The sequence below is a fragment of the Apodemus sylvaticus genome, chromosome 12 (genome assembly GCF_947179515.1).
Source record: "Apodemus sylvaticus chromosome 12, mApoSyl1.1, whole genome shotgun sequence".
Lineage (NCBI taxonomy): Eukaryota > Metazoa > Chordata > Mammalia > Rodentia > Muridae > Apodemus > Apodemus sylvaticus.
Window position 1 is genome coordinate 25,915,044 of NC_067483.1, and position 14,234 is coordinate 25,929,277.

A 14,234-nucleotide genomic window follows, 5' to 3' on the forward strand; every position below is an offset into this window, starting at 1 on the left:
AATGTCCAAAGTAATATTTATTCATTAATTAATTGACAGAGAGGAATTTTTAAAGCAAATATTTTCCAAATACTACCTCCTCTATTTTTTCTCCTTTGAGACAAGGTCTCACTATGTAGCCCAGAGTCTCAACCATTATAGGTATGTACCACCACATCTCACACTATAACGGCTTATGGGGCAGCGTTACAGAGGACCTTGTTTTAAACACAGAGAGTTTGTAAGAATATTTTCTAAAAGTATCTATAAATAGTTTATTGGTAAATGTTGTAAGGAAGAAAAATTCTGGCATTTATTTTAGCAGAGTTCTGCTCATTAAATAATGTGAAGAGCCATTAGAAGTATACATAAGTTTTGGTTTTAGAATGAAATAAGACAGTAAATATAGAGGAATCACAACTGTACATTTGAGGTTGATTCGACAAGGTAATACCCACACATAGCAATTTAGAGAATACTCAAGATATTTGAAACTTGAAGTCTCCCTCCCAAACCAGCTTCCACTTATTACCAGAGGGTAAATTTGTTTTACTACTTTCTAGTACATCTCTCAAATAAAAAGTCTGTTTACAACAATTATTTTTCTATAAAACCAATTTTAAAATAGTAGCACAATATTTATGGTTTTCTGAATCCCACTGTTTGAAAGATAATACCTAAATTAGTACCTAATTTCTTTCTTTAAATGGACCTTAAAAAAAATACTGTAACTTATTTAACAGACATTTAAGGCATTGTTAATATGTTTGTTACCAGTAGCAAAGTAAACTGAACACGTCTCTAAACCTGACATTTTAGCAAATGTAAAAATATATCTACCTATGAGGTCAACAGGAAGAAATGAAAATGCTGGTTGCAAATATATGCACACCTCAACTTCTGACAATGCCACACTGCTCCCCAAAGAAACCAGTCTACATTTCAACCAACAACATGCAGGAATAGAGTTGATTGATACTTGCCAATATAGCTATGTTCCCTTATCCATAGCTTGAAAATACGAACAGTTTGAAATGCAAAACTGGTTGTGGTGTTTTGAACCTTGTCCTAACATGAAGGCATTTTAAAGCTGACTTTACTTGAAAGCATTTGATAGCAAAATGTGACTTTGACTTAATCCCACTCAGAATATTTATATATCAGTATAATAATTAAGGGTCCCCAATCGCATTACCTGCTAGGGACTTCCTATATAGCACTGATAAACGGACTGAATAGTCTTTAAAAAAAATGAAATCTAAAAATTTTCAATCCCAATGCATACTTGAAAGCTTCAGATAAAGAACTGTTCACGTGTATGTTATCATTTTCAGTCTTTCATTTTCATAGGAAAATAGTAGAACTTCTATATTGTTTAAATTTGTACTTTGTTTTATAAATTTAAACTTTCATCTAAATGTGTTCTATACTTATTTTTCTAATTTTCATGATATTATTCTGGCTTTGCTTAAAAACAAACAAATAACAACAACTCCACAAATCATTATCTAAGGCCAAAAGGAGGAGGTATATGGCAACTTATATCACTCTGTTCCTATTCCTTTGATGAAGGGTGTTCAGGAATGCGCAGCAAGCTTCACTGCTTTGCCATCTCTCTAGCCCATACCTGCTAAAGTTCTTATGCAGTTTCAAGACAGGAGGGGGCTGTGTTGATTATGTCTAGGCATACAGAGGAAGAAACCATTTGAGACACTGGGTAAGCATTTTCCAGACAACATCAAAGGCAGCTGTTTCAGCCCCTCTCAGAGTACCCCCACACAGCCTCCATTACTGTGCAGGACCATAGTCCTCACATTGTTGTGGTTTTTGTGGGTAACTGTACCATCACAATCACAGTGATGAGGTATGTGTAGTATTCTTATGTACAAGAAGACAAAAAGGATATTCACCATGGAGAGAATGTAGATTAGCTTTCTTCAGTCATGAATTAGACTTCAAATGCTATTGTCTATGCATTAAAAGTTAACAAATAAACAATGTTATTATTAAAGCTTTAAATGAAGCTGTGCACTAATTAGCTGATGAAATGTGACTTACTCATAAAGACCTAACTATCTGCCCTAGAAAAGATGATTCACTATTCCCCAGTTAATCATTTGCACAAAGGATCAAGGTTAGACTTTCAACAGAAAGGAATTAACCTTAAAATTTACAATGGTTTTCAATTACTTCCAATGACAAATCCATTAACAAAACTTACATTTATGTAGTTTGCATTGATGTAGTCTTCATTACCTTTTAAAAGGACCCGTGTAGCATCATCTAAAAAACATTAAAAGAAACAATGGTTTCTTTTTTTGTTTTGATATTTGGGATTAAACCACCACAGCTACACCACTAATGAATCAAACTCCAGCCATAAAAATTTAATAAAGTTTTATTTAAAAGATTAAGCTTATAACGGTAAGAGTTAATAGATACTTACAAGGTGAAATATCTCGGTATCGGTTTTTGGAAATGTTCTGAGGTAATTTGGCACAAGACATTGTCATTCCAGGTTTTTTCCGATATAGTTGCTTTACAAACAAATAAACAGAAACAGTCTGATAAGCCATCAACAATTCTACTTTGTTTTGGCAGACTTGTTCCTATTCCAAAGGGAACCCTCCATACTCCATGCACACTATGATACTCTTCAGAACAGCCACGGGCTGACCAAGAGCTATAGCCAGCACTGGAGTCCTGACATGCAATCTGATATGCATCTATCATATTTTGAAAAGTCTGAAAGCAATTTTGCTCACCAAAGTGCACTGTATTTCAATAGCAAGTCTACAAAGAACATTTGGCTTTATTTTAGTTTTAAAGTGTTCAAAACTACAGAGACGTTTTTAAAAAAGAATTGATGCATGGATGCATATCTTAGCATGTCTTTTATTATTACAAGCATTTATATACAACATATTTGTATATGGCCATCAATATTCAAAAACACATGGGGAAATTCCTAGTGTTATTAAAGATAAACAAATTAAGTTCAACATGATAGAATATTGCCATCTACAAATGTGTTGGACTCGATTTATAATTATCTTGGATGCATACAACCTGTGGACCACAGGCTGGACATGTCTGGTTTAAATATAGACTTTCAAATTTACTATATACTCACTAATCAAAATAAATATTAGAAGTCATGCCAGGGACACAGCTCTCTAATCCCAGGACTTGGGGGGCATAGGCAGGTGATTCTCTGAGTTTGAGGCCATCCTGGTCTACAGCCTGAGTTCTAGAACAGCTAGGGCTACCCAAGGAGACTGCTAGCATTACAGAGAGAAACCCTGTCCTGGGGGTAGGGGTGGGGATAGGGGTGGAATTATCAATTAAGAAACATTGTTTATTTGAGATAATGATCTCAAAGGTTTTAAGATTATATAGACCAAAAAAAATAACAAACTAGAAAAAGATTAAATATTACAAACTATGAATTTGAAATATAAGTTATGTTCTTAACTTTTGTTTATTCTTATTTTATTTATGTTTTGCTATATATAGCTCAGGATGGCCCCAAACTCACGGAAAATTTGATATGTGCTATATATTCAGCTTTGCACAAGCTTTGAATTTATAAGACAATATTCTTAACTTGTAGTCTTAATAAAAAAGAACTAGTAAGTTACATGAAAAAACATATGAAATGTTTTTACTTTTACTGCCTCTCTATTTTTTGAGAGGGATCTCATGCTACAGCTTAGGCTGGCCTGGATCTCACTGTTCAGGACTCACCTTGAACTGAATGACATCTTCCTGCCTGGCTGTTATTCTTTTAAAAAGAAGCTTATACAGTCATAACCAGTAATATAGAAATAATTTTTACAACTATATTTTAGAACTCTGCATGTTAACAAATTCTAAACCCACCACTTTACCTTATAAATCATAATGCATAGTATATTAGGCTCTTAACTATTCAGCAAATACTGATTTAATACGTTATCACTTACATCAAACTGTGCTAGTACTGTTCCAGTGATAAGCCCCTCAGCTAGCTGGATCATTGACTCCCGCAAGGAATGGTCATCTTGATGGACACTATCTAGTGGGGCTTTCTCAGGAATATACTGGAAGTCTGGTTCACTTTCTAGTTTTTCTTCCACTACATCATATACAGCTAAAATAAAACAAAAAACATGGTAAGAATCTTAATTGCCAGATATTTTCTATAGACCCAATAACTAATAGTTCTATTATATCTGATTGATGCCTTTGTGTAGTAACTAAGAATAGCTATGGGGTTGAAAGGCTTCTGCTATTCCTTTGGAGAAAAGAAGGGTTCTTTAGCCATATACTTAATATCTGAAGACATATTAAGACAATGAGGCAGGACCAGAGTGGTTAAGAGCCCCTTCTGCTGTTGCAGAGGGCCTAGGTCCAGTTACCAACATCTACCTGGCAATTCACAACGTCCTGTAAGTCCAGTTCCAATAAACAGATGTCCTTTTCTGATGTTCTTGGGATCCTGGGCTCATGGGGCAAGCATAAACACACACAGGAGTGTTCAAATATGTGTGCATGAACATGCAGACGCACACATACACATACATACATACACACACAGAGTTAATAAATACTTACAAAAATAGAAAAAATGAGGTATTTTTTGAGCTGCAGATATGAATAGACATGGCCTTAATTTCTTGGAAATGGATCAATAGGACAGACAAAAGTCTATACACCATTATGTCTAAAGATATGCTGGCTTGATCATACGATAAATGAACACAAAACTGAGTAAATCAGCCCCACATTCTCTCATCCACCTAGTCACTCAGCATCTTTTACGTTAAAGTTAATATAAGAGAGCTCAGATCTTAGATGCTGGGCCTATAAATGCCAGGCCTAGGACTTACCCTTATGTATTCTCTCAGCTCCATTTTAAAGAAGATTAGTTTTTATGTTTTCCATGTATGGGCATTTTGAAATGTTTGTGTGTATACAGGTGTATGCCTGGTGCCTATGGATGTCAGAAGAGCATCAGATTAGCTGGAACTAGAGTTACAGACCATTGTGAGCCACCAAGTGGATAAAGTCAAACTCTGGTCCTTCGTAAATGCATGAAGTGCTTGTAACTGCTGAGCCATATCCAGATCCTTAACTTTATTGTTTAACATGGGCTTTATTAACACACAAATGAATGGTTCATCCATATGTAAAAATTTATATTCTCTGCAAACCATTGCCTCCTCTTAGCCATGTTCCTGGATTAGAAAACATCATGTACTATACTTGAGAGGGAAAAAAAAGATGTGATGAAATCCACACTGAAAATGAGTACAGTCTCCGTCTAGAATAATCCTTTACAGGGCCCTAGCTGGGTTCCTCCTGGGTTTTAAAATAAAACAACTGGAAGTGCAAAAAGGCCTTTGCTGTCAAAGACTTTTGATTATATTCTGTCTCTGTGCTCATCATGAATCTATAAATAGGAAATTGAAAGTATTTTCAACTCTAAATTTGAAAGTATTTTCAACTCTAAACTGAGAGTTAATGTACCTATCATATTTGGTGGCTCTGAGGAGCAAGTAAAAACATAAACAGCAGCCTAGCTACAATGAAAATTCCAACGGCTACTAACGGTTGTCACTGAGTGCCACAGGAGCTCTTACCAGGAGAGGACAGAAAAGCCAAAGTGAGAGATTGCTGTTGATATAAAATTGAAGCTGTGACACAAAACAGACAGTATGAAGCCTAAACAAACAAGTTCCTCAGAATCATAATTAATGTCTGTTTAATACTCGTAGAAAGCCAAATTAGAACTATACGTGGATAATAACATAAAATACAGAAAAGAAGATGCCTCCTTTGACCAAGTATAAAAGGGAATTTTTCTTTTCTCTAAGGACCATCTCATTGTGACATTCCCATTCATGAACACAACAGATCTGATCACATCCATGACTCTCCTGTTGTGTCCCTTCTGTAATAAAGGCATCCTTCTACATTCATGCCTTTTTGTTGTTGTTGTTGTTGTGCTGTTTGTTTTTTGAGACAGGGTTTCCTGTGTAGCCCTGGCTGTCATGGAATTCAGAAATCCACCTGCCTCTGCCTCTGCCTCCCAAGTGCTGGGACTAAAGGTGTGTGCCACCACTGCCCAGCTACATTCATGCTTTAAGATACAAGACTCTGCATAAGTACATATAACTCATGCTGTTTATACATCTACTGGAAGGCACTGCACAGTGTATAATTTGGGTACTGGGAACAGTGCTATAATGAAGATAAATGTAGATAATGCTAGTAGTATGTGCCCAAATAAGAGTCAGACATGATTAGTCAAGAGGGCACCACCTACCCAAAATATAATCAACACAATTTTTCTTTGTTTAATTAGAATTTGTAATGGAATTTTCTAGACCCACAACAGAGTTTATTTATTCATTAAACAAATATTAAGTGACTATGCTACTCTTAGAGTGGTTGAAGAGGGAGGCCACTATAGGTATGGTAAAATAAGCAGAGAAAACATTTTTGAATGAAGCAAAGACATGTGTTACATAAAAACCAAGAACTGTTTGCAGAGCAGAGAAAACGCAGACCCAAAAGAATGTCAGGTTGAAGATTTGAGGAAACAGTAAGGACCCCACTGTGCATCAGAGGTAAAACAAAGTGTGACCGAGAGACAAGAAAGCCAAGATTTTGTTTTTTTTTTTTTCTCCAAGTATGATAGACAGCACTGTCAAAGAGAAAATTGGCATGACATGTTTATAGATACCTACTTTGGCTTCCATGTCCAGTAGTAAATAGCAACAAATTATAACAAATACTCAGTGCTAAACAAAGTACTTACCATTGGGACGAACGAGGAGGACGAGTTCCCCAGAATGCTTCTCACAGCTAGCTTTAATAAACAAGACTACTTGATCATGGGTATGTTCTGCAATGTCCCGACCATTTATTAGTACCACTTGGTCCCCTTCATTCAATCGAGGGACACAGAGGTCAGCCTGTAATATAATGTGGATATGTGTTTAAATATGTGCCCAGCATCCTGCAAATATAAAATTTACTCTTTATAGAGTATATAGAGAGAACTAAAATCACATATAGAAAAGCATACATGCAAGGGTAGGAAAATCGCTCAGTCAGTAAAATGCTTGTTAGACAAGCATAAGGGCCTGACTTCCAATCCCCAGAGAGCACAGAATGTCCAGTTCTGCAATGCAGTCTGTAATCCCAGGACTGAGAAGGCTGAGCAGAAGAATCCCTGGAACTTGCTGGCTAGCCAGTATAGCCAATCAGGGAGCGCATGTTCACTGAGGGATACCATCTCAAAAAGTAAAACAATAAGGTAGAGAATGACTGAGGAAGTCATCAGCCTCAAGTTCACACACACACACACACACACACACACACACCACCACCACCACCACCACCACCACCACCACCACCACCACCACCACCACAATCTATCTCTCTTTTACTTGAAAAAGCAGAAATTTAGTTTTTTTTGAACATCCTATTTTGTTTTACAGTTTCACTAAACATTCAAATTCCTTCCTCATGGCCTATTATGTCCACAGAGATTCAAATAAGAAATATGTCAAAATGCATATATACATACAGGCAGTCTTAATTTTGTACTGCTTAAATATATACATTTTCAGTTCCCACAGCTTAAAGAACACCAGTTTCTGAATTACATCCTCCAAATTTTAGTTTTCAGAATACATTGTGTCTTTTTGCATAAAGTATACATTTGCTGCTAGTGCATCAGTTCAAAAGTCTGTATCTCAAAACAGAGCACTAGAGCTGGATAGATGCCTCAGTGGTTAAAAGCACTGGCTGCTCTTCCAGAAACCTCAGGTTCATTTTCTAGCACCCATATGGAGCTAAATATTCCTTTGTAACTCGAGTTCTAAGAGGGAATAAGATGTCCTCTTCTGAGCTCCACAGGCACGCATATAATGTAAAACATACATTCAGGCAAAAATAAAAATAAAATTAAATATAAATACACATAATATGCAAATAAATAATAAAAATAACAAAAATAAAAGTAAAAACGAATCTCAAAAAAAATATATTAAGAAAGTAAAGAGGCACATAGGTCACTTGTCACAGCAGCCAACTGTGCTGGCCTTGATTTGCAGTAGGAAATCATCTCAAAGAGGACAACCCAGAAAAGGCACAAAGCACGAGGACATGCGAGCTGTGACCTGAGAGGCAGTGATGCCTAAGAAAGAGCACTTCTGTTGCTGAGGCTTGAGGGAAGTAGAAAGACTCAAAGGGACTCTTTTACAATACAACATACCAAGGCTTCAAGGGAGAAAACATAGGAAGCAGATCCCAATGTGGAAAGGACATGGAAATCTGCTAATGTAAGAGGCTCATTCTGTATCATCAATTTTACAACGTACTATCAAACTACTCATGATAAAGTTTTATAAATGATTGATGATTTGTGGCTGTATTTTATTAAAGTAGATGCTACTGAACACATTTTGCAATTCTCAATATTTTTGTAACATACAGTACAAAAGACTTTAATGTATAGAAAACAGATCTAAAAGTCATAAAAATAGTGTAATTTTTCCAATTGGTTAATAGCACACGGCAGGATCTCACCTTGCATGGCCATCGTTAAAGTTCTGCACTACTGCAATAAGTGACTGCCTGAATACTGAAAAACTCACTTAGTAATTAAAAGAGAGAAAAGAAACAGAAATAGGAATAAAAAGTTCTATGAAAACACATGAGCCCAAGCATGAAGATGGCAGGCCAGGTAGTGAAAGAAATGCTATGGCAAAGGGAAGGAGAAACGGACACGTTACTCAAAGCTACTATAAACAATTATGTCATAAATCTCAGCAAGACAGTGTGCCTAGGCAAGAACACTGCTGGGGTTAAGCTCATTCTCCATTGCTTATGAAATGTGAGATCTCAGACAGCCAACACCCTGAAAACACAACAAGAACTTAGCCTGATCTATCTGCTAGAGTTGTGAAAATAAAAATGAGTTAATTCAATAAAATATTTTTAAAATCTCAAATATTCAAATGTCAGCCTTTATTTATTATTTGGGGTTTTGTGGCTATATTTTATTAAAGTAGATGGCAAATATTTACATGGTTCCTTATGTACGGAGATGCATCTATGCTCCAGTTTGATTCTACACTTTTATAAATGCATGTTTAGGATACCCACAATGAAGTAACGTGGTTTCTAAAGTCGTGAGAGAAACGCTCACTCAGAAGAAGGCACTGTCTTCCCACACGACTGCATGGGTAGTGTGCAGGCAAGAAAGAAGTGCTCTATGTACCAGGACAGGAGTCCTCGATGAGCCTTTTACTATCCCCATCAATACTGAGAGAAACTTGCTCATATTTAACCTGCCTTTTGTCAGATATAAATTTTTATTTGCATTTCTTTCTGATCTAAAACCCTAGATATTAATTCAAATTTTCTAAAAGGAATAGACATTGATTACAAGATTTCCATTTGTAAAGAAAACGATGTTTTTAATGTGAACTATCCACTTCTGAGGTACCCAAAACACACACAAAAAAAATCCTGACATTGAAACCCTGTACAGCAGGCTGAGGCAGGAGGATCTCTTGAGTTCAAGCCAGCTTTAGTCTACTTAGAGTGAGTTCCAGGACAACTAGGGTTAAATAGAGAAACCATGTCTCAGAAAAACCAACAAAACAAGCAAACAACAACCAAGAAATTGCTTCCTCTTTTCATCTTTTTTTTAAAAGGTCACACATGGAAGACTGTGGTGGTATCTGTATTAATGAAGTAATTTAAAAATGACAATGCTCTACCGCTTTAACATGTTCAACAAGGTTCTATGGCTTCATTATGTTCTAAATTCTGCTCATATTTTTATAGCATAGTTCTATGCAGCAGAAGGGAGGAAGTCACCAGCAAGAGATATAGCTTATAAAAACAAGGGCCTTCAGTGTCATAATTCAGGTAACTAAATAAGGGGGGGGGGGGGGAAGAAAGTGAAACATACCAGTAATTCCATTTTTCAGGAGAAACAGTGCTAGTATTCTAGTATACTTCTAGATAACACCAATAAAAATTATTTAATGATAACAGAACATGCATTACTGTAGAAGCTAAAGAATGAGTAACAGGTGACTCACTATTACAGATTAATTTTTTTAGCATATGCATATTAGAATTTTAAAATGATCCTGTATCATTCCCATTTAAAAGTAATTTTAAAACAGAAAGTAGGCAACCCAGGCAGTAGTAGCACAAGCTTTTAATCACAGCACTCAGGAGGCAGACGCAGGTGGATCTCTGTGAGTTTGAGCCTGATCTACTGAGAAAGTTTCTGCACAGCTAAGGCTACACAGAGAAACCCTGTCCCGAACTCCACCGACCCATTCACCTCAAAAAACCAAGTAGGCAAATAATGAACTACTGTAAACAAAAAATAAAAACACAAACAGCAACAACACAAATCTCAAAACTCCACCTGCCTCTATATTTGTTGAATAAGGAGGTTTTTTTCAACAGAACTCTTTAGCACTGTAGGAACAGTGTAATAACTTCTTTCTAAGATGTAGATTCAATTAAGATTTATCTTTTCCTGCAACTTATGATATATTTAGCATTTAGATTTAACATCCGACAAGGTGAAAAGTAGCATTTTTCTTCCTTTAAGCAAAAAAATGCTGTTTTTATTTTATATGTTTAGGTAATTTGATTGTATGTAAAACTGTACCACACAAAAATGCCTGATAACTTGTAGAGAACATTGAATTCTTTGGAACTGGAGCTAACCATAGCTTTGAGCTACCACCACGTGGATTCTGAGAATTGAACAGAGGTCCTCTAGAACAACCAGTGTTCTTCACTGCCAATCCATCTCAATGATTTTTTTTTTTAAAGTACAAATTCTGGGATGAAGAACTAGTTCAGTGGTTAGGAGCACCGGCTGCTCTTGCTCAAGTACCAAGGGACCCAATGACATCTTCCAGTCTCCTTAGGCAATAGGTACGCTGTAGTATACATACATGCAGGAAGGCAAAATACTCACACATGCCAAACTAATTTTTTAAGTACAAATGCGGCTGGACAGATGGCTTGGCAGTTAAGAGCACTTATTTTTCTTGTAGAGGACCTGAGTTTGATTCTCAGAAGTCACGCAGTGGCTCACAGCTGTCCAACATCGAGTTCCATGGGGATGCAACACTGCATTCTGACCTCTGAGGGTTGCACACAGTGCACAGACATACATGCAAACAAAACACTCATACATACAAAAACATTTTACAAAGTGTATATTGGTTTTTGGTTTTTGTTGCTGTTGCTGTTTGTTTTTAGCTCTAGTTGGTCTAGATCTCACTTTGCAGACCAGGATAGGCATGAAATCAGATCTGCCTGTTTCTGCCTCCTGAGTGCTGGATTAAAGGCAGGTAACCATGATATCTGATCGGTAAGTATATATTCTTAGAAACAGTATTTAGATAAAATTTTGAATAACTTACAGGTGTTCCTGGTGCTACCCGGGACACAATCACAGGCATCTTTTGATCATATCCTCCCTGAAAAATAGTAAAATAAAAGGCCAAATACTACCAAACTAAGAACATCTTAATATAAAAACTAAATACAACATGTATTCTGTATTACCTTTACATTAAATCCAAACCTTCCATTTTCATCAGGTTTCATTTTGATTAGAACAAGGTTATCATGTGGAATGCCACCATTAGGCTTGAAAAGACAAAAACAAATTTCAGAATATAAATTATATGATTTATCTGCTTGTATGATCTATGGTATATAAAGAATTAATATCCAATTCACTTGTTAGTTGTGAAGAAAATGGTCTTGTTGCCAAATAACTTCCATATGCATTCTCTCACTCCTCCGTCCATTCTACTGGAAGAACACTGGCAAATGGAAATTTGCCATCTCCCTTTCCTCTAACTCTGTATAATACCAGTCAGGTTTACACCCCTACATTGTACAACTAAACTAACAACAACCAATATTTTCCTATGACTAATTACTGTACTCTGTGTCAATCCTGTCTTACTTGAATGAGATATAGCCCTGGATGACGTGCTCCCTTTCTAGTGGGCTCCTCCATTACACCTTGCTGCCACCTTCCCTTCTATCTTTTTGCTGCATATTCTCAGTCTCCCTTCATCTCCCTGACACTCAGTTTCTAGAGTCTTTATTTAGATAACATACATTTCTTTATAATTCCCTATATTGTGTTTTTAAAAATATATACACACTACCATGAAAACACAAGGCCAGTAACCATAAATATCTCTAGGTACACAATAAGAGACGTGTAAACATCACCACAGAATTAGTACTCAAGTTGCTATTTTTGGCAAGAATCCTGATCTCTTTTGATTAAACCCATTGTAGTGAAACAGTACACATGAGAAAAATAGAATGCTTTAATCTGTTGGAAATGGAATAAACTCTGAGGAAATAAATGAGAAGGCAAGGAGCACAGTAGTCACTAGAGACTTTCGGCACTAGGTGCTTATGGACTATCTCTTTTGTATATTATTTCATTTTCTAATGTTCCTTTAAATTTCCTGAAATATATCTGCATGTAACTGTGCTTTTTTAGGAGCACAGTGTATTCTTAGGATAAACTGAAAACCTCACTTGTGGCTTACTTAAATCTTGTTAAGAAAGCAATAAAATTGATAAGCCATTAGAATTGTAGCAATTCATTATTTTATTATATAAAAGATATACTATATAACCTAAGTCAGAAATTATTTTGTAAAATATAGATGGAACATATAGTATTAGAATCTTTACTCAATTTCAAAAGTTGGGAATATCTCTACACTAAAAAATTACATAGTAAATTAAGTATTTACTGAATTATTAGCACTTGATCTAGAAACGTATGTTTATTTTATATACTAAATTTACACCAGTTTGTTAAGACTTAAACTGGAGAAAAAGGTAACACCAAAATGATATGAATCATGGTTAAAGAATCAGATAAAAAGACTATGTATTATAATTTATTACTAAAATATGTTGTGGTTGAACAGGAATTAAAATGCATTCATAATTTTAAAAGTTCAAAGCAAAGCTACTTACAGTGGACTTTTCAGGGGAAGAGGGCACATCAAAGGATTCATTAGTATGGTTGACTAGATCTTGCTGAGAGTGTGAAAAATGAATTTGATTCCAACTATTTTTCTTAGATTGTTTGGGTGGTAAAGCTGGAGGCTGCCCATCTTCAGGGGTCTCCTGTGATCTAGGTAACAAAAGCAGTGAGAAGTAAATATCTTTCGAAATCATCTGATAGAAATACTTTATTCTAAATTAGGTAAAGCAACCAGATACCAACTATGTGTAGATACTTTTAAGTGTTGTATTTATTTGAAAATGCTTTAATAAAATAATTATCTTTACAGAAGTAAATTTGTTTTTTTAAACTCAAACCAACAGTTATAGAATACCTTAAAGATATTCTTATGAAGGTATTTGTTAATTTTCTATAAGCTGAGGAGAAGTTTCATTGTAGAAGATGGCTGCATGCAAGCTTCCAAAGGAAGAAGACAAGCAACAGTCTTACCTAGCTACAGTGCCTATGAACTACCACCACAAGCAAGTCACTGCAACTGTACAGATACACAGTGGGCCCCATTCCTTAGTAGGAACCAACAGCTCTCTAATTGGACTTAAGATCTACTCAACAAGAAAACATCATGCCTGGTACCGGAAACCCAGGGATAGTGAACTCATGGATCTTAAAGAAGAAGCAACAACCACAATAGTAAACTAACACAATACCTAACTACATTCTCAATATTTGTCCTTATGCTAACAGGTTAAGTGTGGTAACAGGTAAGTCCTCATCCACCATCATGGAACTCTTTCCAACAGATGAAGACTATTACAGAAAAACTTAACCATTCAAAATGTAGAGTGTAGACCCTAATCCCAACTGATACATCTACATTATAATTCTTGCACTTAAGGCTCAAGAATCATTGGAGAAGAGGGGGTGGAAAGAGTGAGAGAGAGAGTCAGACCGCTTCTTGTGAGACTGTACCTCATAGTAATATCAGAAACCAAACACTAAAGTCTCACCAACATGGCTACCTACACAGGAGGTGAACAAGGACAATAACAGACGTCCAAAGTAGATGAAGAAAAGCTTGAAAGGCCTGAACTTAAAAAAAAAAAAATTAATGGTTCATTGTGACTCATGCTCTTCAATTTTGTTTTGTTTGGTTTTTACTTTACAAGGCCTGAACTTTATACAAAGAACTACAGATAACTAAGGC

The 14,234-nt window shown here is 35.9% G+C and overlaps 1 protein-coding gene across 3 annotated transcripts in view; it reads right to left on the minus strand.

The window, feature by feature from the left end:
* Nucleotides 1-14,234, minus strand: part of Ptpn4 (protein tyrosine phosphatase non-receptor type 4) — a 159,819-nt gene that overhangs the window by 28,331 nt on the left and 117,254 nt on the right. For all 3 annotated transcript variants that reach the window (XM_052200080.1, XM_052200078.1, XM_052200079.1), the window contains 7 exons: nucleotides 13,039-13,198; nucleotides 11,587-11,670; nucleotides 11,442-11,498; nucleotides 6,785-6,941; nucleotides 3,945-4,111; nucleotides 2,426-2,516; nucleotides 2,201-2,262 (listed from right to left, as the gene is read on the minus strand). In XM_052200080.1, coding sequence (XP_052056040.1) covers nucleotides 2,201-2,262; nucleotides 2,426-2,516; nucleotides 3,945-4,111; nucleotides 6,785-6,941; nucleotides 11,442-11,498; nucleotides 11,587-11,670; nucleotides 13,039-13,198 — 778 coding nt within the window. The remainder of the gene's footprint in view (nucleotides 1-2,200; nucleotides 2,263-2,425; nucleotides 2,517-3,944; nucleotides 4,112-6,784; nucleotides 6,942-11,441; nucleotides 11,499-11,586; nucleotides 11,671-13,038; nucleotides 13,199-14,234) is intronic.